This window comes from Eulemur rufifrons, chromosome 6 (genome assembly GCF_041146395.1).
Source record: "Eulemur rufifrons isolate Redbay chromosome 6, OSU_ERuf_1, whole genome shotgun sequence".
Lineage (NCBI taxonomy): Eukaryota > Metazoa > Chordata > Mammalia > Primates > Lemuridae > Eulemur > Eulemur rufifrons.
In genome coordinates, this window is record NC_090988.1 from 96,415,245 (window position 1) to 96,441,950 (window position 26,706).

General features: G+C 39.4%; 1 protein-coding gene across 2 annotated transcripts in view; it reads right to left on the reverse strand.

Annotated features, from left to right (window-relative positions):
* LOC138384600 (steroid transmembrane transporter SLC22A24-like) overlaps positions 1-26,706 on the reverse strand; it is a 38,383-nt gene that overhangs the window by 9,251 nt on the left and 2,426 nt on the right. For both annotated transcript variants that reach the window (XM_069470147.1, XM_069470149.1), the window contains exons 3-6: positions 21,312-21,466; positions 21,043-21,211; positions 10,590-10,713; positions 8,209-8,324 (exon numbers count right to left, since the gene is read on the reverse strand). In XM_069470147.1, coding sequence (XP_069326248.1) covers positions 8,209-8,324; positions 10,590-10,713; positions 21,043-21,211; positions 21,312-21,466 — 564 coding nt within the window. The remainder of the gene's footprint in view (positions 1-8,208; positions 8,325-10,589; positions 10,714-21,042; positions 21,212-21,311; positions 21,467-26,706) is intronic.

The following is a 26,706-nucleotide window of genomic DNA, read 5'->3' on the forward strand; positions in this document are numbered from 1 at the left end:
CAGAGATTGAGACATCCAAATAAAAGATGGTCATTGAAATCTGGGAAGATTCATAGCAAATAGGATACCTCTGAGGCACATAGTTCAACCTGGCCAAGGTCAAAATGAAGGAGAAAATTCTACACACAGCTGGACAAAAGCAACAACTGACCTACAAAGAAACCCCATCAGGCTCAAAGCAGATATCTCAGTGGAAACCTTAGAAGCCAGAAGGGAGTGGAGCCTCATCTTTAATCTTTTTAGACAGAACTACGGCCAGCCTAGAATCATAGATCCTGCAAAACTAAGTTTCAGATTTGATGGAGAAACCAAGTCTTTTCCAGACAAGCAAACACTGAGGGAATTTGTCATAACCAGACCTTCCCTGCAGGAAATACTCAGAACTACATTATACATAAACCAGCACAATAAATACACACCAGTGTAAAATCACCCCAAAAAGCTAAAGCTCTCACAACTCTTATCAAACAATAACACAAGAGGGAAAACACAGCAACATGATGAACAGAATAGCATCCCACATATTAAATCTGTCTCTTAACGTTAATGGTTTAAATGCACCACTCAAAAAGCATAGGCTGGCTGAATGGATGAAAATACACACCCAAATATTTGCTGTTTTCAGGAAACACATCTAAACCACAAGACCTCACACAGACACAATGTGAAAGGAGGGAAAAAACTATTCTATGCAAATGGAAAGTAAAAGAGAGCAGATGTAGCCAGTCTCATAGCAGATAAAATTGACTTTAACTCAGCAATGGTAAAGAAGGACAAAGAGGTTATTATATAATGGTAAAGGAACAATACAACAAGAAGACATAACAATCCTAAATATATATGCACCTAACACAGCAGCTCTCATATACATAAGGCAAATTTTACTAGAGCTAAGCAAAGAAACAAATAGCAGCATCATATTTGCCAGGGACTTCAACACCCCACTATCAGAGCTGGACAAATCATCAAAACCGAAAATAAAGAAGGAAACATTGGACCTAAAGCAGCCTCTAAATCAAAAGGAAAACAGACATTTACAGAGCACTCTACCCCCAAACAATGAAATATATATACTTCTCAGCATCACATGGGACATTCTGTAGATTAATTGTATCTTAAGCCATGAGACAGGCCTGAATAAATAAATCATACCATGTATCTTCTCAGACCACAGTGGAATAAAACTAAAAATTAATCACAAGAGAAACACTCTAACCTATGCAAAGTCATGGAAATTAAACAACCTGCTGCTGAACTATTATTGTGTCAAGAATGAAATTAAGATGGAAATCAAAAGATTCTTTCAACTGAACAACAAAGGGGACACAAGCTATCAAAATTTATGGGACTCAGCAAAAGCATTCCTCAGGAGAAAATTCATGCCCTTAAATTCCTACATTAAAAAGACAGAAAGAGCACAAATTAACAACCTAATGTCACATCTCAAGGAACTAGAAAAGGAAGAGCAAACCTAAAACAAAGCCAGCAGAAGAAAAGAAATAACAAAGGTCAGAGCAGAGCTACATGAAATGGAAAATAAAAAAATAATACAGAAGATCAATGAAACAAAAAGTAGTTTCTTTGGAAAGATAAACAAAATGATAAGACTGCTTGCTAGATTAACCAGGAATAGAAAGAAGAAAAAGGATCCAAATAAGCTCAATCAGAAATGAAAAAGGATACATTACAACTGAGACCACAGAAATATAAAATATCATTCATGAACACTATGAAAAGCTTTATGCTTATAGACTAGAAAATGTAGAGGAAATGCACAAGTCCCTGGAGATACACAACCTCCCAAGACTCAATCATGAAGACATAGAACTCCTCAAGTCAGGCCGGGCACGGTGGCTCACGCCTGTAATCCTAGCACTCTGGGAGGCTGAGGTGGGCGGATCGTTTGAGCTCAGGAGTTCGAGACCAGCCTGAGCAAGAGCGAGACCCCATCTCTACTAAAAATAGAAAGAAACTATATGGACAGCTAAAAATATAGAGAGAAAAAATTAGCCGGGCATGGTGATGCATGCCTGTAGTCCCAGCTACTTGGGAGGCTGAGGCAGGAGGATCCCTTAAGCCCAGGAGTCTGAGGTTGCTGTGAGCTAGGCTGACGCCACGGCACTCACTCTAGCCTGGGCAACAGAGTGAGACTCTGTCTCAAAAAAAAAAAAAAAAAAAAAAAAAAGAACTCCTCAAGTGACAAAAAACCAGTAGCCAAATTGAAGCAGTAATAAAAAAAATCTTCCAATGACGGGGAAGAAAATGTGGGGAAGACTCTTTTAGACATCGGCCTAGGTAAAGAAACTTTTCAAAAGAAGACAGAATAATGGCCAGAAAACATATAAAAAAAGTGCTCAATATCTCTAATCATTAGGGAAATGCAAATCAAAACTACAACGAGGTATCACCTAACTCCAGTGAGAATGGCCTCTATCAAAACTTCCCAAAATAACAAATGCTGGTGTGGATGTGGAGAGATTGAAACACTCTTACACTGCTGGTAGGACTGCAAATTAGTACAACCCTTCTGGAAAATAATTTGGAGATACCTCAAAGAGCTAAAAACAGCAGTCCCACTACTAGGCATCTATCCAAAGGAAAAAAAGACATTCTATAATAAAGACATCTGCACTCGAATGTTTATAACAGCACAATTTACAATTGCAAAGATGTGGAAACAACCCAGATGCCCATGCATACATGAGTGGATTAATAAAATGTGGTATATGTATATCATGGAGTACTACTCAACTCAAAAAATAATGATGGTCTAACCCCTCTTATATTATCCTGGATAGAGATTAAGCCCATCCTTCAAAGTGAGGTATCACAAGGATGGAAAAACATGCACCGCATGTACTCACCATCAAATTGGTACTAATCGATCAACACTAAAGTGCTCACATGGTAAGTAATACTCACTGGGTGCTGGTCAGGTGGGGGGTTGGGGAGGTGGGCGCTAGAGCAGGTTGGGTGAGTAAACCCACAGCTAATGGAGACAGGGCACACTGTATGAGGAAAGGACACTCTTGTGGCCCTGGCCTGAGGGAGGCAAATGCATTTCATGTAAGCAAAATGTTTGTACCCCCATAATATCCTGAATTAAAAAAAAAAAGAAAGAAAGGATGAATAAGCCTTTTGACACAATTTGGATGGAACTGCAGACCATTCGCCTAAATGAAGCATCCCAGGAATGGAGAAACAAACACCACGTGTACTCACTATTAAACTGGAACTAATCGATGAGCACACATGTACACAGAGGAATGTAAGTTAGTGGAAATCAGGTAGGGAGGATGGCAGAGAAGAGAAGAGCCAAAAATCTACCTAATGTTTACAATGAACACTATTTGGGTGACATGCACACTTATAGCTGTGACTCAAGGATTACAAAGTGATTCATGTAACCAAAAACATGTGTATACCCATAATACTTTGAAATAAGAAAAATGTTGAGAACCCTTCAAAACAAAAAAAAAAAGGAAAACATACAGAATATGATATATTTGATATAAATTTTATAAATATGAAAGAATACTACATATTACTTGGGGATAAATACCAGTGCAACAAGATATAAAGAAAGGCTTAGGAATGATAAAACCAAAGTTTCCAGAATGGAGTGATAATTACATGGCTACAGAGAGTTATATAGACCTGAATTGTGTTGTATAGATTGTCTTGGTTCATGTTGATAATGGGAATACAGGTGTTTCATTTATTTGTTGTTTTTATTATAAGTTTTTATTTTCACAAGCCTTAAATAGTCTATACTATTATGTTAATACATTAAAAATCTAGGCTGGGCATGGTGGCTTACGCCTGTAATCCTAGCACTCTGGGAGGCCAAGGTGGGAGGATCGCTCCAGGTCAACAGTTCGAGACCAGCCTAAGCAAGAGCGAGACTCCGTCTCTACTTAAAAAAATAGAAAGAAATTATCTGGACAACTAAAAATATATAGAAAAAATTATCTTGGCATGGTGGCACATGCTTGTAGTCCCAGCTACTCAGGAGGCTGAGGCAGGAGGATTGCTTGAGCCCAGGAGTTTAAGGTTGCTATGAGCTAGGTTGACGCCATGGCCCTCTAGCCCGGGCAACAGAGCAAGACTCTGTCTCAAAAAAAAAAAAAAAAAAAAAAAAAAAAAAATTAAAGAAAACTATGTTAAATAATGAGTATTCTTGATTTCTTAGTCTGCTTTGCTAGCAGGTTTTCAGGTGAGGCAAAAAATCATTTTGCATCATTCAAATATTTGAATCAAAAGAGAGAACATATATGAAGAGGAAAAGAAAATGCAAACAAATGAACAAACAAACAAAACGCACTCACTCTGTTTTAAGTTGCTTGAGTGCAGAGTTTAGATGTTGATGCCCTGTGTCCTTAACCCACAGCCCAGTGCCTTTGTGCATTTTATATCTTCCATAAACATCTGATGGTGTTGATGATGATTATGCTGACATTGATGATGGCAATGGTGTTGATAAATGAAGTATTATCATAATTCTGCCATAACCAATGACTATTCTCCCTGCAAACATACACAGGCAGAATGCATCTACTTTCTTCTGCTGGCTGGGACTAGCAAGGACACTAGACTTAGGGCCTCAAGGCAGTCTGGTTGCCACTGTCCTACTCTATGATGCAGAAACTTTATCAAGGACCACATGAATATAGGTGCCTTAGTCACGTTTTTATCTCCTCAGTTGAAGTGGTAGAATTTCTACTGCTCTGCAGAAAGGGAGAGTAACTCTTCAGAGTCATTATTTCCACTGTTCTATGCAGGTAATAGTTCACATGTATATAAATATGATTAAGACAAATGAAAATTATCAGTTATAAGAAAATTTTTTATTATCTGATGACAAATTATTTCTGTTTTGCTTCTTTGTGATTAAAAATCTAAAACTTCAGTTCAGAGCCGGGCGCGGTGGCTCACGCCTGTAATCCTAGCACTCTGGGAGGCCGAGGTGGGCGGATCGTTTGAGCTCAGGAGTTCGAGACCAGCCTGAGCAAGAGCGAGACCCCATCTCTACTAAAAATAGAAAGAAATTATATGGACAGCTAAAAATATAGAGAGAAAAAATTAGCCGGGCATGGTGATGCATGCCTGTAGTCCCAGCTACTTGGGAGGCTGAGACAGGAGGATCCCTTGAGCTCAGGAGTTTGAGGTTGCTGTGAGCTAGGCTGACGCCACGGCACTCACTCTAGCCTGGGCAACAGAGTGAGACTCTGTCTCAAAAAAAAAAAAAATGAAAAAATAAAACTTCAGTTCAACATGAAGAACTAATATGATTACATTTGTATATACCTAAAAATATAGCTCCAAAGTTCATGAAACAAATGCTTACAAAATTAATGTGAAAGATATATTAATCTACAATCATAGTTGGACTTTTTTAAATTAATTTTTTTAATTTCAGCATATTACGGGGATACAAATGTTTAGGTTACCTATATTGCCCTTGCCCCCCCCCCAAGTCAGAGCTTCAAGCTTATCCATCCCCGCACCGTACCCGTTAGGTATGTACACTCATCCTCTCTTCCCCCCTCCCATCTGCCCGACACCCGATGAACGTTATTACTATATATGCATTTAAGTGTTCATCAGTTAATACCAATTTGATGGTGAGTACATGTGGTGCTTGTTTTTCCATTCTTGGGATACTTCACTTAGTAGAAGGGGCTCCAGCTTTTTCCAGGATAATACAAGAGGTGCTATATCACCATTGTTTTTCACAGTTGGCCTTTTAAAGACATTTCTTTTTTTTTTTTTTTTTTTTTTTTTTTTTTTTTGTTGAGACAGAGTCTCACTTTGTTGCCCAGGCTAGAGTGAGTGCCGTGGCGTCAGCTTAGCTCACAGCAACCTCAAACTCCTGGGCTTAAGCGATCCTACTGCCTCAGCCTTCCCGAGTAGCTGGGACTACAGGCATGCGCCACCATGCCCGGCTAATTTTTTCTATATAGATTTTTAGTTGTCCATATAATGTCTTTCTATTTTTTAGTAGAGACGGGGTCTCGCTCAGGCTGGTCTCGAACTCCTGACCTTGAGCGATCCACCCGCCTCGGCCTCCCAGAGTGCTAGGATTACAGGCGTGAGCCAAAAAGACATTTCTTTGAGGTTCTGGTGACAGATGAAAACAAAAGTTCCAGGGATATGGCAGTCTTGTATAGCATCCTTAACCAATTTAAACTAATTGGAAAATAGAAAACTACAATCAACAAGTGTAAAAAACATATTCATACAATATATTTATTGACCCTTTACCAAAATAGACTATATCCACAGGTATTTGGAAACTAATCAGGACATTTATAAAAAAACAGTGGTCAAACGGGATCCAAATTATAACTTAGAAATTATTTTGAACCAATTTGGAGTCAAGATATAGCATCTGAGAACATATAGGAATGGGTGACTATATGAAATGATGGATATGGTAATTTGTTTGAGTATAATAAACATTTTTCTATATATGTATCTCATAATATCATATTGTATACCTTAAATACACATAATAAAATTTCTTTAAAAATATAGGACATTAGTTTGGTAATGCTAACGGGGAACTTTATAGTTCCTTTGTAATTGAGTATTTATCAGAAAATACGAAAGTTTGAAAATAAATGAATTAAGCTTCTTTGCCTGAAGGACACACAGACACACAACACACATCCCTATACATGCAGAAACTCAAGTAAATTGAAGCAAAGAAGTAATACAGGTAAGACCAGAAATCAATGAAATATAAAGTATACAACAGGGCATATAGCTATTTCTTTGAATGGTGGTGAGTGAATTGACAATGCATCTGGAAAATATAAACCTGGACCCCAATCTCAAATACTATGCAAAAATTAATTTGAGATGGGTCAGAGACAGCACAAATGTGGTAGATGAAATAAGTTGTGAGAAGAAAACATAGGAAAATAATTTTATCAGCTTTGGGTAGCAAAGATTTCTTACACAGGATACCAGAAGTTTTAGTCATAAAAGAAAAGATTGATGGATAGACTTTATGAACACTGAGAAATTGAGTTCATCAAAATATACCATCAGAGTGGAAAGGTTATCCACACACTGAGAAAGATACATATATATATATATATATGTATGCACACACACACACACATATATACCCATATATACATATATATAAAAGACATAATAAAAAATGACAATCTAATAAAAATGGACAAAGTCCAGGCAAGATAGGGAAGTCTTCATCATCAGTCATAAGGAAAATGCAAATTTATATCACAATGTGTGATACCATCTATGTTCATTATAATAGCTAAATTAAAGTCATTCAGAATAATTAATATTTGCACATACTAGTACCTTCTATTGGTACATAGAGATTGTACTAATATGTGCCAGTATGGAATGACTAAAGCTCTTACACTTGATGATTGCAGTGTATAGTAGTACACCCACTTTGGAATATTGTTTGGTAGGCTACTATAGAGAAATGTACACATGCTTTAAACCCAAGAACTCATAACAGCCTCCAAGTGGGAAAATCCATAATTCATAAGAAGCACTATGGGTAAATAACTTATGGTATATTCATATAAAGGAAAATGACCTACGACAAAAAAAAAAACTCACAAATTACAGCTATGCAAAACAAAATTGGTGAATTTCCCATATAGAAAAGGTGTGTATGTAATATAGCATGATTCACTTGATACAAAATTCAAGAACAGCCAAAGAGGTAAGAATAGTTGGTGCTTTTGGACAAGGATTAACCTGGGGAAAGGAAGACATGAGAGATGATTCAGGAATGCTGAAATGTGCTTGTCTGAGTAACAGTTACATGGTTTTATGGATTTGTAATTGATCTAGATAAACACTTTAGAAAAAGGCACTTTGTGCATTTTCCTTTATATAAATGTTCCGTCAACAAAGAGTTAAAAAGTCTAAATATATTTTGTGGCAAAACTTCGTATGATGATACTATCCTGTGACAAACTTCATGCCAGAATGTGCTGTTCATAACTTCAGACCACGTAATTAAGTCCAACTGAGTCTTCTGATAATATTAGGCCATCTTAACACGTGGCACTTAATAACATACACTTTGATATCATTTCCTCTTCTCTTTTGTGTTAATCTGCCCTCCACAATGCTGCTACTGATTTTTTTGGAAAAGGAAATGGATTTCCATAACTAATCTTTTAAAATTAATCATCACCAAATGGAGCTTACCTCACAAAGGATGTGTAGAGGACTCTCATTCGCAGTCTGGGCGCACGGAACAAGCAAAAAACTGATGCTCGGCTCTGGGCTCCATCCAACTCCTCCTGCATGATGGATCTCAGAAACTTCAACAACAAAAATAACAAGCATTTATAAGATGTCAATAAGCCAGGCTTGCTGCTAACTGCTAGAAGATGAGCTAGACACATTGTCCACTATCCTCAAGGAAATTTCTGTCTAGTGGAGAATATGGTATCCTTGTCCTTATTCAATGGCTGGTAAATTCAGGCATATGAAAGCCAGGCTTCCTTGCTGCAAGGCAGAGAAATTCTGTTGGGCAATTCCAGCATCAGAGTTTCCTGCAAGATCCTCTGTTGCAACTGCATGGTACCTTGACTTTTTTTTTTTTTTTTTGGTCCAATCCTATGCTCTCACTTTTAATAGATAATGTTCCTGTCAACACTCCCCAATGAAGCTCCTGCACACAAATCTCTGATTTCCTACTTCCTGAGGAACTGAAGCTTCAACCATCACTGCTGGCTGGGGCTAGGGAAAGATGTTAATGCTACAATGAGAATTTAGAACTACATCTTCTGATGAATATCTCGTAACTGGTATTACCTGGAGCATGCTATTGTGATACAAGTATTAACAATTTCACTGGTGGTGAACAGGGATGGGTTAGTTATAGAACAATATGTATCAGCATGTGTATGGTCTCAGGATTTTGAAGGTTTCAAGAAAAATAACCAGAAGGATATTGGAATTGGGTGGCTATTGTAAGGGGTCACCAGTGCATTGAAGACAGATAATGGAAAACTGATAGTGATTGACAACCAATATAAAGTGACATATGAAATCCAGAGGATGCATAAAGCAAGCTGCTTATAAAGAGACCCTCATCTCCCGAGGGGGAGGGCAGAAAAACTGAAGATCAAGCTCCAGGACTAAATGTTAAGAGTACCTTCAGGAAAGCCTAAAAATCTGAACTTTGGCTGGTCTCCTTTGCCAAGTTCATGGCCCTGACTGAGAGGAAGTAGAACTTATGAAGGGATGGGTGTATTTGTGTATCTGAGTTGATGCATCAGATCGTGTTGAATCTCCACATTCTTTTGTACTACTTGGGCTGAAAGAGTGGGTCACTTCTCCCTGTTAAAAGCTAGTGTTCAGCTGGGCACGGTGGCTCATGCCTGTAATCCTAGCACTCTGGGAGGCCAAGGCAGGAGGATCGCTCCAGGTCAGGAGTTCGAGATCAGCCTGAGCAAGAGCGAGACCCCATCTCTACTAAAAATAGAAAGAAATTATCTGGACAACTAAAAATGTATATAGAAAAAAAATTAGCCGGGCATGGCAGCACATGCCTGTAGTCCCAGCTACTAGGGAGGCTGAGGCAGAAGGATCGCTTGAGCCCAGGAGTTTGAAGTTGCTGTGAGCTAGGCTGATGCCATAGCACTCTAGCCCGGGCAACAGAGCCAGACTCTGTCTCAAAAAAAAAAAAAAAAAAAAAGTCTGCATGTAACCTTATCATAGCATTTATTTTATATGATAATGGTCTTTTAATTGTTATATTCCATAGTAAAATGTATGTTCCTTGAGAGTGGAGTATCTGACTTATTCTCCTATTAATTTCTGTCTCCAGACTGGCACAATGTACATATTTTTTTGAAGGAATGACAGAGTGCTAAAATGAACCATAGCAGTATCTGGCTTCCAGTCATGTGGAGGCTAACTTAAAAAAAAAAATCTGTTTTCCTACTCAGACACATTAGTACCCTTTAATGAGGACAATGTAAATGAGAAAAAAGAGACTTTAATCTATTTTACTGACATATCATATTCACATTGTGTAGAACAGTATCTCACTTATATTTGATACTCAAACAATATTTATTGAGTTAGTGAATCAATGCATAAAATTAAAATCAAACTTTTAAATCTTTCTTCTGCATGGTTAATTTCCCTTTCCTTCATTGGCTTTCTTATGCCCCCTAGAAGGCACGAGAGTTACTGAATAGTGGGAAATGAATTGTGTGCTGATTTCTTTCCCCTACCTGTCTAGGTTAGGAGCATGAAAACATGATGGCCAACTTGTTCTAATAATTATGTGCACTTCTGCCAGTGAATATGTACACAAGTACACGTAACTGAATTATATGAACTTCTGTAATATCTATGTCCAAATCCTCGCAAAAGACAAAAGAAATGATGGTTTTTCCAATGCTCACCCCGATCCCCAGTGATGAACTGGTGGGCAACCAGGACAGAGATGTAGGGTCCCACTCACAGAATCCTAATTCTAGAAGTGTAGTCACCCCAGGAACCCACACTAGCATGACTGTAAGGTCATGTTTTCATTTCCTCCTCGGGACCAGCTCCCCTTTCCAGATCACCTCCATGGTCAGAGTCTCTCCAGCATCCTTTTTTCCATTTATGTGTGCAACTCTTCTAAGTTCCTTTAAGCCCTCATCTGGCTGATTGTAGATAATCAGCCACCGAGCAGACTCCACAAGCCATCTGATAAAAGAAGACAATGCAGGTACAGTAAATAATTGTTTATTTGTCACATAACCTTTAACCTGAGATTCTTTTTCCCTTCCACTTAATACAGACTTTATAAATTGCAGTAGAGTCATTTCTAACCAAGTCACTCTCCTACATTGGACTCCTAAGGGGAAGGTGTATCTGGACATCAATAAGTGTATGTTAAAGTATTTATAGAGAAAAATGAATAATGAACATACATAAATCATTCATTTACATTCTTACTTTTTTATTATTAATAATATATAATTTATATACCATAAAATTAACCTTTTTTTGATAGTTCTTTTTTTTATTTCAGCATATTATGGGGGTACAAATGTTTAGGTTACATATATTGCCTTTGCCCCACCTGAGTCAGAGCTTCAAGCATGTCCATCCCCCAGATGTTGCGCACAGTACCTGTTAGGTGTGAATATACCTATCCCCTCCACCCCTTTCCCACCTGCCCGACACCTGCTGAATGTTACTACCGTATGTGCACATAAGTGTTGATCAATTAATACCAATTAGATGGTGAGTACATGTGGTGCTTATTTTTCCATTCTTGGGATACTTCACTTGGTAGAATGGGTTCCAGCTCTATCCAGGATAACACGAGAGGTGCTAGATCCCCATTGTTTTTTGTGGCATATATATAAACAATGATATATATATGCCACATTTTATTAATCCACTCATGTATTGATGGGCACTTGGGTTGTTTCCGCATCTTTGCCATTGTGAATTGTGCTGCTATAAACATTCTAGTGCAGATGTCTTTTTTATAGAATGTCTTTTTTTTCCCCTTTGGGTAGATACCCAGTAGTGGAATTGCTGGATCAAATGGTAGTTCTACTTGTAGCTCTTTGAGGTATCTCCATATTACTTTCCACAGAGGTTGCACTAGTTTGCAGTCCCACCAGCAGTGTATGATGTTCCTATTTATTTCTCTTCATCCACACCAACATTTATTGTTTTGGGACTTTTTGATAAAAGCCATTCTCACTGGAGTTAAGTGATATCTCACTGTGGTTTTGATTTGCATTTCCCTGATGATTAGAGATGTTGAACATTTTTTCATATGTTTTTGGCCGTTATCCTGTCCTCTTTTGAAAAGTTTCTGTTCATGTCCTTTGTCCACTTTTTGATAGGGTTGTTTGATTTTTTTCTTGCTGATTTTCCTGAGTTCTATATAGATTCTAGTTATCAGCAAAATTAACCTTTCTTAAAGGGCACAATTTAGTGGTTTTAAACATAATCACAAGGTTCTTAAGGCATCACCACTACCTAATTCTAGAACATTTTCATCATCCTGAAGAAATTCCCATCACATTCACTCCCCATTACTTCTTCCCTGCAGCCCATGGCAACCATTTATCTACTTTCTGTCTGTATGGACTTTTTCATACTGACTACTTTCTAAAATCAAACTTTCAAATCCTTCTTCTGTGTGAAATCATTCAAAATGTGATATTTTGGGTCATTCTATGAGCCAAATATCACCCTGATTTGGAAGTCAGACAAAAACACAATAAGAAAATTATAGAACCATATCCTTTACAAACTTTGATGGAAAAATCCACAAAATAAGACTAACAAACCAATTCAGCAGCATATTGAGGGGATTATACACCGTGCTCAAGTGGCATTCATTCTGGATTGCAATGATGTTTCAATATACAAAAATCCACCAGAATAATATGTGACATTGCTATTAATATAATAAATGAGAACCCCACATGGTCATCTAATTCATACAGAAAAAGCAAGTTTAATACCTTTTTATAATAAAAACACCTAAAAAACTAGGAATAGAAGGAACCCACCTCAAAATAATAAGTGCTATATTTGAAAAATCCACAGTGAACACTATACTGGATGATCAAAGAATAATAGCTTTTACTCCAAGATCAGGAACAAGTCAAGGATACCCACTTGCATTATTTCTATTCAATATTGTCCTGAAACTTCTAACTAGAGTGATTAGTCAAGGAAAATAAAAGGCATCTATGTTGAAAATAAAGAAGTAAAATTATCTCTATTTGCAGATAATATGAAGTCATATGTAGAGAATTCTGAAGATTCACACACAAAAAAGAAACTGTTACCACTAACAAATGAATTGGGCAAAGTAACAGAATACATAGTCAATATGTAAAAATCAGTTGCATTTCTATATAATAACAATGAACAGAGTGAAAAGGAAATTTCAAAAACAATTTCATCTATTATAGCATGAACAAAAATAAGAGTTATAAATTAACTTAACCAAGGTGTTTATAGACTTGCAGAATTAAAGATACAAAGCACTACTAAAAGAAATCAAAGAAGACAAAACAAATAGAAATACATTTTACATTTCTGGATTGAAAGACTTAATATTGTTAAGATGTCAGTACTATTCAAAGCAATCTACACAGGCAATCCTTATGAAAATTCCAATGACATTTTTTCTGAAACACCCATCCTGAAATGCACATGGAATCTCAAGGGACCCCAAATAGCCAAGACAATCTTGCAAAAGAAGAACAACGGTGGAGGACTCACACTTCCTAAATTCAAAACTTATTCCAAAGCTACAGTAATCAAAACAGTGTGGTACTATCAATGGATAGAGTAGGGAGGCTAGAAATAAACCCTAACATACATAGCCAAATAATATTTGACAAGAGTATTAATGGGGCTGAACAGCCTTTTCAACAAATGGTGCTGGAAAAACTGCACATATGCATGCAAAAGAATGGAGGGGGACCCTTGTCCAATACCATATACAGAATTAACTAAAACTGGATTAGAGAAGTAAATCTAAGACCTAAACTTATAAAAATTTTAGAAGAAGACATAGGGCAAGTGTTCTTGACATGGTATTTGGCCAGGATCTCTTAGGTATGACAGCAAAGGCACAGGAAACAACAGAAATAATAGGCAAATTTGGATTCATGAAAAATTGTTAAATTTGTGCTTTACATAAGACTATCAACAAAGTAAAAAGGCAACCCACAGAGTGGCAAAAAATATTTGCAAATCATATGTTTCATAAGAGATTAAAATCTAGAATATATAGACAACTCCTAAAACTGAAACAACAAGAAGAACAACAACAAAAAAAAACCCAATTCAAAAATGGGCAAATGATTGAATAGACATTTCTCCAAAAAAGATATGCAAGCACTTGAAAAGATACTAACTAAAAAATAGTTTTGCCAGATGTAGAATTCCTATGGACAGATTTTTCTTTCAACACTTTTTTTTTTTTTTTTTTTTTGAGACAGAGTCTTACTCTGTTGCCCAGGCTAGAGTGCTGTGGGGTCACCCTAGCTCACAGCAACCTCAAACTCCTGGGCTCAAGCAATCCTCCTGCCTCAGCCTCCCGAGTAACTGGGACTACAAGCATGCACCACCATGCCCGGCTAATTTTTTTTCTATATATTTTTAGTTGTCCATAAAATTTCTTTCTATTTTTAGTAGAGACGGGGTCTCACTCTTGCTCAGGCTGGTCTCAAACTCCTGAGCTCAAACAATCTGCCCACATCAGCCTCCCAGAGTGCTAGGATTATAGGCGTGAGCCACCGCGCCTGGCCTTCTTTCAACACTTTGAATATCTAACCCCACTGACTTTCAGTCTCCATGTTTTCAGATGAGAAATTAGCTATTAATTTTATTGAGGATCTCTTGTACATGATGAGTTGTTTCTCTCTTGATGGTTTGAACAATCTGTCTTTGGATTTTGGTAGTTTGATTAAGCTATGCCGAAGTGTGGATCTTTTGAGTTGATCTATTTGGAGTTTTTTAATTTCTTGAATGTATAGATAAATGTTTCCAACACATTTGATTTTTTGGGGCCATTGTGTCTTTAAAAGTACTTTCTTCTTATTTCTCTAACTTCTCCTTCTGAGACTCCTCTAATGCATGTGTTGATACAATTGATAGGGCGCCACAACGCTACAAGGCTCTCCTCATTTTTTGTAATTCATTTCTTTTTGTGCATTAAACTGGATAAACTCAATAATCTAACCTTATATTCACTGCTTATTTTCCGCCTGCTCAAATCTGCTATTTAAACCATCCAGTGAATTTTTCACTTCTTACATTTCAGCTCCAGAGTCTCAATTTGGCTACTTTTAAATATTTCTATCTTCACCCATATTCTCTATTTGGAAACATCTTTTTTTATATTTTCCATTAGTCCTGTACATATGGGTTTTTTTTTTAACTCTTGAACATATTTTAAAAACAGATTCACAGTCCTTGTATAATAAGGCACCATCTGCCTTTCCTCAGGTATAGTTTGTACTGATGAACTTTTCTTCCTGTGTAGGAGGCATACTTTCTTATTTCCTTCCATGGCTCATAACTTTGTTGAAAACTGTACCTTTAAACAATAAAATATAGCAACACTGGAAATGAGATTCATCCCTCTTTCAGAGTATTTGCTGTTGTTGCTGCTGCTTGTTGTAGTGGTTGTTTATTTGGTCAGTGACTTTTTGTGAAATAATCTGTAAAATCTGTATTTTTCATGGGTGGCCTCTGAAGTCTCCACTTGGATAGCTTAGTGGTCAGCCAATGAATTAATTGTCTTCAACCAATAAATTTCCCAGTCTCTGTTGAGAGGCTGTGAGTATGTCTTGGGACACGCCTTCAGCGCTCAGCCATGTAGTTTACAATTCTGCCTTAGCCTCCACTCACTGCATATGCAGAGCCTCAAGATCACCCAGAGGTGAGGGGTCAGGGCCTTTTCAGGACTTTCATGAGCATGTATACAGCCATGGACATGCACATGACCTTCTAGACAACCAGGGATATGTTGAAGCTTTTCAAAACCACTACAGATACAGTTGACCCTTGAACAATACAGGTTTGAAATGTGTAGGTTTCCTCATGTGTGAATTCTTTAAAATAAAATTACACCAAGTATGCCTGCCTCTCCTTCCAACCTCTCCACCTCTTCCATGTCTGCCACCCCTGAAGCACCAAGACTAACCCCTCCTCTTCTCCTTCACCTCAGCCTGCTCAATGTGAGGATGACCAGGAAAAAGTTGTTTATGAAGATCTCCTTCTACTTCATGATAGTCAATATATTTCTCTTCGTTATGATTTTCTAATAATGTTTTTTTCCTTTAATTTATTTTAAGAATACAGCATGTAATACAATACATGTATCATACAAAATACATGTTAATGAACTGTTTGTGCTATAGGAAAATTTGGAGGTTAAAAGTAGGCTATTAGAAATTCACTTTTGGGGGCAACAAAATCTATATGTGGATTTTCTTTTTTTTTTTTTTTTTTTTTTTGAGACAGAGTCTCACTCTGTCGCCCGGGCTAGAGTGAGTGCCGTGGCGTCAGTCTAGCTCACAGCAACCTCAAACTCCTGGGCTTAAGCGATCCTACTGCCTCAGCCTCCCGAGTAGCTGGGACTACAGGCATGTGCCACCATGCCCGGCTAATTTTTTTGTATATATATATATTTTAGTTGTCCATATAATTTCTTTCTATTTTTAGTAGAGACGGGGTCTCACTCTTGCTCAGGCTGGTCTTGAACTCCTGACCTCGAGCGATCCACCCGCCTCGGCCTCCCAGAGTGCTAGGATTACAGGCGTGAGCCACCGCGCCCGGCCTATATGTGGATTTTCGACTACATGGGAGCATTGCCCCTAACTCCTCTGTTGTTTAAGGTTAGCTTTGTTATTTTCTTTTCTTCTACTGGCTTTGGGTTTGTTTCATTCTTTTTTTTCTAGTCATTGAGTTGTGGCCTTAATTTGTTAATTTGTGATCTTTCTGTCTTTTTGATGTCGGTATTTAAGGCTATAAACTTCATCCTTAGGACTGCTGTATCTGTAGGCCATAGATTTGGAAAGTTTGTGTCCCCTTTGTCATTCAGTTCAAGGATGTGATTTCCATCTAAATTTCCTCACTGACTCAAGGATCATTCATCAGATGGTAATTTCCATGACTTTGTGTATTTCTCTTGGAATTGAATTTTAGTTTTATTCCACTGTGGTCTGAGAAGATACATGGTATGATTTACATTTTTTTGAATTTTCTGAGATTTCTTTTGTGGCCAAAGATACGATCAATCTTGAAAAATGTCCCATGTGCTGATGAGAATATATATTCTGTAGGTGTGGAGTAGAAAGTTCTGTAAATGTATTATATGTTAGGTCCATTTTTTGTAGAGTCCTGTTTAAGTCCAGTGTTTCTTTACTCATTTCCTGGTTTGATGATCTATCCAGTTCTGTGAGTGGGGTGTTGAATTAAGATGCTACTGTTTATTTCTTTCTTTATATCTAGTACAATTATTAGTAGCTATATGAATCTGGGAGCTCCTGTATTAGCTGCGTATATATTTAGCATTGTTATGACTTTTTCTTGGATCGCTCCCTTTACCAGTATATAATGACCACTTTAATCTTCTTTTTACCACTGTTTAACGTTTATTTTATCTGATATGACAATGGATATATCTGCTAGCTTTTGGTTTTCATTTGCATAAAATATTTTCCCCATCCCTTTACCTTGAGTCTGTGTGAGTCCTTGTGGTTTAGATGTGTTTCTTGGATATAGAAAATATTTGCTTTGTGTTTTTTCATACATTCAACCAGTCTGTCTTTTAAGTGGAGCGTTCAGACCGTTCACATTGAGTGTTGGTATTGATATGTGTGAAGCTGTTCTGTTCATCATGTTGGATGACAACTTATTGGTTTGTTTTCTTTCTTGTGCTGTTGTTTCTTAAGAGCTGTGAGCCTTCCTCTTAGCACATCCAGGGTAAAAAAAAAAAAAAAAAAAAAGAAAAAAGAAAAAAAAAGAGCTGTGAGCTTTAACTTTCAGGTGTTTTTACACTGGTGCTTATCTGTTGTGCTTTTTCATGTATAGTGCATTTTTGAGCATTTCCTCTAGGCCAGGCCTAGCTGTGACAAATTCCCTTAGTATTTGCTTGTCCAAAAAAGTCCTTATTTCTCCATCATTTTTGAAACTTACTTTTGCGGGATACAAATTCTTGCCTGGTACTTGTTCTGTTTAAGACTAAAAATGGAGCCTCAATCCCTTCTGGCTTGTCATGTCTTTGCTGAAAACTCTGCTATTGGCCTGATGGGTTTCCTTTGTAGGTTAGCTGTTGCTTTTACCTTGCAGCTTGTAGAATTTTCGCCTTCATTTTGACTTTGCCCGGGTTGATGACTATGTGTCTTGGGGATATCCTATTTGCTATGGATCTTCTCAGAGTTTGATGACCATCTTGTATCTGGATATCTGGCTCTCTGGTGATACCAGGAAATTTCTTCTCAATAATTTCCTCAAATAGATTTTGCACGCTTTTTCGTCTTCTCCCTCCAGGATACCTATAATTCATATACTGGCTTCTTTCATGTAGTCCCATATTTTCCTGAGTGATCGTTCATTCTCTTTATTCTTTTTTTGAATGTTTGACTGACTTAGTTATTTCAAAGCCTTGTTTGCAAGCTTTGAGATTCTTTTTTCTACTTGCCTGTTGTAGAAGCTTTCTGCTGTATTTTGTGACACCTTAAATGAGTATTTCATTTCTTTAAGTTCAGTTATATCCTCTCTTATGTTGTCTATATCTTTAATGAGTATTTCATATTTTCCATTCCGGTCCTGAAATATTTTTTTGATTTCTTTTTTTTTTTATTTTTTTTTTATTTTTAATTTTTTTTTTTTTGAGACAGAGTCTCACTCTGTTGCCCGGGCTAGAGTGAGTGCCGTGGCATCAGCCTAGCTCACACAACCTCAAACTCCTGGGCTCAAGCGATCCTCCTGTCTCAGCCTCCCGAGTAGCTGGGACTACAGGCATGCGCCACCATGCCCGGCTAATTTTTTCTATATATATTTTTAGCTGTCCATATAATTTCTTTCTATTTTTAGTAGAGATGGGGTCTCGCTCTTGCTCAGGCTGGTCTCGAACTCCTGAGCTCAAACGATCCGCCCACCTCGGCCTCCCAGAGTGCTAGGATTACAGGCGTGAGCCACCACGCCCGGCCATGATTTCTTTGAGCTGGTTTTCAATTTTCTCTTCAATCCCATTCCTCTTGTTTGCCATCCATAGTCTGAATTCCATTTCTGACATTTTGATAATTTCCTTTTAACTGGTGCCCATTGGTGTGGATCTGTCATGGTCACTTGAGGGTGTTTTTTCATATTGCCAGAATTCTTTTGCTGGTTTCTTCTCATCTGAAATGTTTCTCTCAGGTTAAGGTTGATAGGTTTGTGGTACACCTGTTCCCCTTTGCTGAGAATGCTCCCACTTAATGAGAAGAAGAAGAGGTCCTTAGATAACAGTTTTGTGTCCAGCATTAGAGGATTGACCCAGTGAGAGAGAGGCGGATGCACTGAGGGCCTGTAATGAACCTGTTCTCTCGCCTCGGCCCATTTTCCTGTGTTTGTCACAGTCCAAGCCTGTGCTGGGTGATATTTATTCAGATTTGTGGGTTGGTCCTCAGGTCCTGATGGAAGCACTTGACAGGGTTATGCAAATCTCTGTCCACAGAGGCGGGTGTTGTGACTTTTACCAGCAGCTGGCAGGTTCACAGGACCAGGGCAGGCACCTGGACACATCACACCACTGCACCTGATGACAGGTGAGATCACTGGACCTTGATCAGTGCCTGGGAATGCTGTAGATCCTTGGCCTGTGCTTGTGTTTGTCTTGGAACTTTGTCAGGCAACTGCATGGGTTGTGGTTCTTTGGCAGGAAAATGGCTGGACATAGGACTGCGTTGGTTGAACTGACAGATTGAGTAGGCTTGGCGGGCACCTGGATGGATTGTGGGATCTTAGCTGTTGCCTGCATGCATCCTGAGACATTGGTGTTCGCCTCTATGGGTTGTGGGACCTTTGCAGGCATCCTGGTGGGATGCAGGATTTGGTGAGTGACCCTATGGGTCAGGGGACCTCAGCAGGCAGCTGGGCAGGTCATGGGGCCTTCACAGGTGACCCTGGGTGCACTGTGGGACAATTCCTGCTGGTGAGATGGTTCACTGGATGTTCGTGAATGCCTAGTGCATGGCAGGACTGCAGCCAGAGGCACGGCATTTCATGGGACCTTGATGGGTGCTTGCATGGTTTGCAAGACCTTGGGAGGTACCTGGAAAGGTAGGGGGCCTTGATCGGTGCCTGGATAGCTTGCAGGTCTTTGGCAGTTGCAGGGTGGCTTTTTGAACTGCAATGGCGGGTGAAATCTTGCAGGTGTCATGTGCCCCACTGAAGAGGTGCTGTGGCTGGGGCTCTCCCTCTGCACAGCTCTGCCCGTGGCAGGTGCTTTGGTGCTACTCAGGTGGTGGCAGTGGCACTATGGATTTGGTGAGATTGCAGCAGCAGATGCTGAAGGCTGGTAGGTACCTGCTCTGCCTGGAAATCTGGGAGGAGGCCAGTGGGAAGGTTAGGGGAGTGCATAGCACTTAGTCTCAGTTCATGTGAGAATGCCCCACTCCCTGCTCCTTCCTTAGCCTGGCGGGGAAATGGTAAGTTTCTTGCAGTGGAGCTGGCCCCTCCGCAGACCGGGCATTCTAGGGCAAGAGTGCAGAGTGGTGTCTATTGCAGCGACCTGAGGCCAGAGTTGGCAGGATGCCACTGTGTTCTCTCTCTGTGCAATGCTGCTGCACAGTCTCCAAGCAGCTCTCTGATCTGTTCCAAGGCCTGCTGTGGTGGGGGAGCCCCCTCAAAGCTTGGGATACAATTTCTGCTGGGGAAGCATGGAGCCCCAGGATATATTCCCCAAACTTTCCCCACTTGTGGACTCTTTCCCCAGCCACCTTCCGATCTTGCCGAGCTTATCACCCTGCCTCTCTCTCCCCCACTTCTGGCACCTCTAGTGGATTCTCTGATAACTCACAATGCTTGCTACTAAATGGTCCACCCATGGGTGAACTTCTACCTGCAACTTTTGATCTTCTCCTTGAGAGTAGTGAGTGCAGGCTGCTTTAATCTTCGACTTGGCCCACATTCTGCCCTTCCTTTTTATCAAATCTCAATTACAGTGAAAAAACATTCCCAAATCATCTGCATCACATAATGTCTCCCTAGCTAAATCAATAATATATTTGTTTCATGAATAAGTGGGTGTTTTTGTGCTATGAAAAATGATTTCAGGAGAATTATGTCTACTATACAATAATAATGACTACAAAGTGCCGCCCTTCCACGTAGTGTGTTGTTCTATTCAGTACTTTGTTTCTCATATAGCACAGTGGGTGCTAATAGGGACCATGGGACAGCACAAAACCAGAGAGTGAACAGATCTCAAGGATTCTCGTCTCTATTCCCACCATAACTTCCCATATAGGCAAAGAAAATGGAGATTGTCCATACCTGGAAGACAAGAAGATGACAAACATGGGTACAGACAGAGTCAGTTGCAGTGTGCGCCAGTCTTGAATGACAAAAGCCAGTCCTCCCAGGAACATCTGCCCAACACTGGAGGCACATAATAGCAGTGTTGTGACCATAGATCGTGACTGGGAATTTGTCCACTCTATCACTGGAAGAAAACATATATGGTAATGGTAATATCAGACAGAGGGTAATTTCAAGGTCAAAGGCAAGGCATAGAGATAATGAAAGACTTATCATTGACTTACTGAGATGAAAGCTGTTTCCGAGTAGAGTCATGATAGAGAACCCTGCCAAGAAGCGTAGTGAGCAGTAAACGAGGAAGGTGGGAGCAAAGGCTGCACAGGTGTCAGAGATGGCCAGCTGGAGGGAACACCAGCTGCACATGATCTTCCGTCCAAACCTAAGAAATATCATACCATGTAAGATAATTTAGGCACAAAATAATATATGGAAAATTTGGCCAGGCGTGGTGGCTCACGCCTGTAATCCTAGCACTGGGAGGCTGAGGTGGGCGGATTGTTTGAGCTCAGGAGTTAGAGACCAGCCTGAGCAAGAGCAAGACCCCGCTCTCTACTAAAAATAGAAAGAAATTATATGGACAGCTAAAAATATATATAGAAAAAATTAGCCGGGCATGGTGGTACATGCCTGTAGTCCCAGCTACTCGGGAGGCTGAGGCAGGAGGATTGCTTGAGCCCAGGAGTTTGAGGTTGCTGTGTGTAGGGATCGTCCCTGAGCAAGAATTGGCTTGAGCTCAGAGTCAGCGAAAGCTGGACATGCTTCTTGGGTCCAAAGGTCAATGGGTCCAGACACGGCCCATTGACTGCTGACTGCTGAATGCTTCTTGGAGCTAAAGGTAAATGGCCTATTGAAATAGACAAACTGTTTCCTATGGCAAATAGCCAAGGTGTGTCTCATTGTCCTGCACACAGGTATTGAGTTCCAAAGGTTAAGATGCAAATGTTTGCCTTCCCTTGAGCAATTTCCATAAGAAATGGAACATGTCACCTCAGGACTCTGAAGATAGTCACGTACCAGGAACTAGCTGCTGGAAAAATAGGAGTATAAAAATAAAGTGACTGGAGTTTTCCACACTGCAGTCTTTACCGTCTAAGTGTGTCCGTGTGTTTTTTCCGTGTGTCTGTATGTATGTTTATGTGTTCATCCCCCGTTCTGTAACCGGGCCGCAACACTGTGAGCTAGGCTGATGCCACAGCACTCTAGCCTGGGCAACAGAGTGAGACTCTGTCCCAAAAAAAAAAAAAAAATATATATATATATATATATATATATATGGAAAATTTGACACAGAGGACACATTCTGAAATTTAAGATTAACATATAATGAGTGGAACATTGCACTTGACACCTGGTGGCATAATTTTTTTAGTCAACAGCAGAAATCATAGATGTATTCCTCCCTATTTCTTAGTATGAGAGTGTTGTCAAAGCTCTCACACCAGACTATCACCATGTGGACTCTGATGCCCTGTGATACTATATAAAAGAAGATGAAATGGGAAGTTGTAAAGAATATTAGTTATAAAATCATACACATTTAGGATAGTGATTTGTGCGTTGTGTTTAGAGCACTGGGGTTTGAAATCAAGAGATCCGTGTTTGGACCTTTGCACTCTCAAGGTAAAGGCTAAACTTCCTTGAATGGAAGAGAGAAAAGACAGTAAATGAAAGTTGCAGATAGACCGTACAATGGCCATGCTCAGCTGTGTCTGCGTTTTAGCTCTTGGAAAATGAGTTTCAGCTCAAGGAGAAAATAATTCACCCACTGTTCCCCGCAGTGCAGGAACTGACAGAAAGTTCGCAGAGGAGAGGATGAGGGGAGAAAGAGCAAAAGGAACAAACAAGGGAAAGATAAATCGAAAGAAAAGGGAATTATGTGTGTCGTGGAGTGGCAGGAAGGGGACCAAGTCTGGACTCAGTTTTGACTAAGTTACATGAGTTGATACTGAATTCCCAGTAGTAGTAACACATGAACAAACTCTAGTTTTAGACACCTGTTCTGTGCCAGTTGTCACTTTATCGGTATATGTAAGTCATTACAGGTCTTATAAAATGTTTAACTTTCTGAGCGTTTATACAACATATGTTTTATTACTAAATTTTTATGATACACTCAGAATAGAATAAAATTCTTTTTAAAAAGATATATGATATAGGCCATGATGGAGAGGCAATCATTGGGAATCTCAGAAATGAAAACAGTAAGTACAACAAAAATCTATATATCCTTAATAAATTCTCATAATTGTGGTTGTCTGGGTTCAGGGGGAAGGACAAATAGATGTTGCACAGGGAATTATAGGGAGATAGTCTAATGGTGGATATGTGACATTATGCTTTTGCCAAAACCCCTAAACTGTAGAACATAAGGAGTGTGGCCTAATGTAAACTATGGACTTTAGTCAATAACATATCAAAATTGGTCCATCAATTGTAACAAATGCACCACACTACAGCAAGATGCCAACAATATGGGAAACTCTGAGAGAAGGAGTATACGGGAGCTCTCTGTGCTTTTACTCAATATTTCTGTTAACCTACAACGGCTATGAAAATTAAAGCCTATTCATAAAAAAATTCTCATAGTAAAGACACACATATCAAGATGTTCATATTAGAGACTGGTGTGGTGTCAGGGATGCTGTGGGAATCAGGGAATCTGTCACTGGGAGTGACAATGAGAAAAACATACCCAGGGCTCCCTATGGAGAGCTGAGAAGTTTGAAGCAGCAGACTAGATCTACACACAAAAGCATAACTACATCTCCAAACTTAGCAGTGAATGGCAAAAGGTAAGAAAGAGATTGGATAAATTGGCATCATGCCTTTAGTGTAAATTAAAATACCTGCATACCCAAAGATATTAAACGTTTTGCAGCATGTACAAATAAAGAGATTAATAGTAAACACATGGTAAAGCTCTCCATGGTGAAGGATGGGAGTGGAGGAAATGGGAATACACACGACTAGTTACAGGTTTCGGAAAGAGGCCTTGCCCAAATGCGTGGACTATGAGGTCACTGTACCATAAATGATGACAATGAGTAATTTAACCTTTTTGTTTCATTAAAGATACAGTTGTTGCAGAATCTGGCTAGATGCTGACCATCCCTTTCCTTCTTTTAACACCTACAGGAAGACAACATTTCTTATAATTCATTGTAGGTTACCATGGGGACTTATAACTGTGTTAAATGTGTGTGCCCCGTGATGTATGCCAATTCCAGGCCTGACCATAAAATGTCCATTGTGTTCCTACACTCTGTCTCATAGATGTTACAGTCCTAAATGGATGGCCCTGATTCCCTGAGCCACTGCCTGAAAGATGGGTGCCCAGAAGGGTCACCCTACCATATGTGTCTGAAACACCCATGAGGGTTACCTTTTTGCTATGATAACTGATTGAGGTTTTGGGCAGCTAGCAATTATGAGTAATATGGTAAGGCCTGGTGAAAATGGTGTTTAATAAAGATAAGTACAGAAGCCTCATATGCATTTTCTCATTAGAGGAGGAAGAAGAGGAAGAGAGGTGAAACCCAGGATGAAAAAGTTGTGTGGGTCTTGATTTGAATTAATGATGAGACCTTAGGTTAGAGTGAAAGTGAATGCAAGTGAAAATGGGATGAAGGCACAGATGGAAGCCACATGGTACAGAATTTATGAATTCAGAGGGATTTGAAATCTGAACGAAAGAAGTCAATGCGGGGAAACTTGAGTAACCAGGTGAGACAATGCCAGTGGCAGCCACAGTGATGTAAAATGGTGATCCCGTGGTTAGTTTTTGCCTTAGGTAGAGTTGGATCTACTGGATATCACTGGTTACTATCTACATTCTTTCCTGAGTTACCTCTCTCACTCTGTTAGCTATGAAAATATTTATAGGCCGGGCGCGGTGGCTCACGCCTGTAATCCTAGCACTCTGGGAGGCCGAGGTGGGCGGATCGTTTGAGCTCAGGAGTTAGAGACCAGCCTGAGCAAGAGCAAGACCCCATCTCTACTAAAAAAAATAGAAAGAAATTATATGGACAGCTAAAAATATATATAGAAAAAATTAGCTGGGCATGGTGGTGCATGCCTGTAGTCCCAGCTACTCGGGAGGCTGAGGCAGGAGGATCCCTTGAGCTCAGGAGTTTGAGGTTGTGTGAGCTAGGCTGACGCTACGGCACTCACTCTAGCCTGGGCAACAGAGTGAGACTCTGTCTCAAAAAAAAAAAGAAAAAGAAAAAGAAAATATTTATACACTAAAAAATTGCAAGTTATTGTATCTTGACCTCTTTGGTGACCCTATATCAATATATATAACCACCTACCTATAACCCCATTTGCATATCTAATAGACAAATGCAATTTGGCAAGTCTTGACTTTCTCCCCCAAATCTACTTTTTCCGTAGTCCTCTCTCATCTTTATAGTGTCTTCAGAATTTACTAGTTATTTCTGGCCAAAAGCCTATATCCCTGGGATTCTTCTGTTTCTCTCCCTAGCAGTCCCTTAATAGTGGAAAAGAATCTAAACTACCAGCAAGTTTTATTCAGTCTACCCCTAAAACATCTCCCAAATCCAACTACTTACTAGTATCTCAGTGGATCCCCTTTAATTTACACTCCTATGATCTCTCCTCTGGACTATTTCAATAGCCTCCCAAATGGGCCTTGCTACCATTTAGGAGCGTATGACATTTAAAAGGTTTAAATTGCTCTTAAAAATGCAGGTTGGGAAATGAAATGAGAGTAACTTGGGTGAAGGCCTCCCCAGATAGGGAGTCAGGGAAGAGATATTTGAGCAGGTGACATTGGAATTTGAATAATTAGAAGGTGTGGATTGAGCAGTGTGCAGGGAAGGGATATGATGGGCAGAAGAAACAGCAAATGTAAATGCTACGTGGTGGGAACCGGCTTGATGCTTTGAAGACTGCCAGGAAATGAAGGGGGTAGATCAGGTAAGAAAGGAACACATGGGCCAAATCTCAGATCTGGTAGGATTTGAAAGAAACTTGGGTTTTATTCAAAGTGTGGTGGAATATCATCAAGTTTCATGTAAGTCTTGGGGGAAGAAATAGGGAAACAAATTGGAAGCTTGAGAAAGCAGAGATTAACTTGGTGTATGGGTGAAACGTGATATTAACAAGAGTTAAATGCTAGCAGATGACTCATTTTAAAGGACTAAGCTACACATTCTCAAAGGATTGCTAACATAAACTTGGTGGTTATTTGTCAATAATGCATAGTTTCCTTCATTTAATAAGGAGTTGACTTGAGAAACTATAAAGTTCCTTTACTGTCTTCTAAAGCAGTAGCCCCCAGTCTTTTTGGCCCTAGAGACCGGATTCATGGAAGATAATTTTTCCATGGATGGGTGGGGGAAGGGTGGAGCTCAGAGGTGGTGGCAGAGCTCTGTGGCCCAGTTCCTAACAGGCCACAGACCAGTACCATTTATTATGTTAGATCTGATAGGGTCACCACAGAGATCTGAGCTGTGGTTATTGAAATTGATCCTTCCACAGCTGGTCTCCTGGCTGCCCCTATTAACTCCTGCTGAACAATCCGTCCACCCCACCTGTCACTTCCCACTCATTGTCTTATTCCACATCGAACATCTCATGGAAGTTTAAGGTACACGC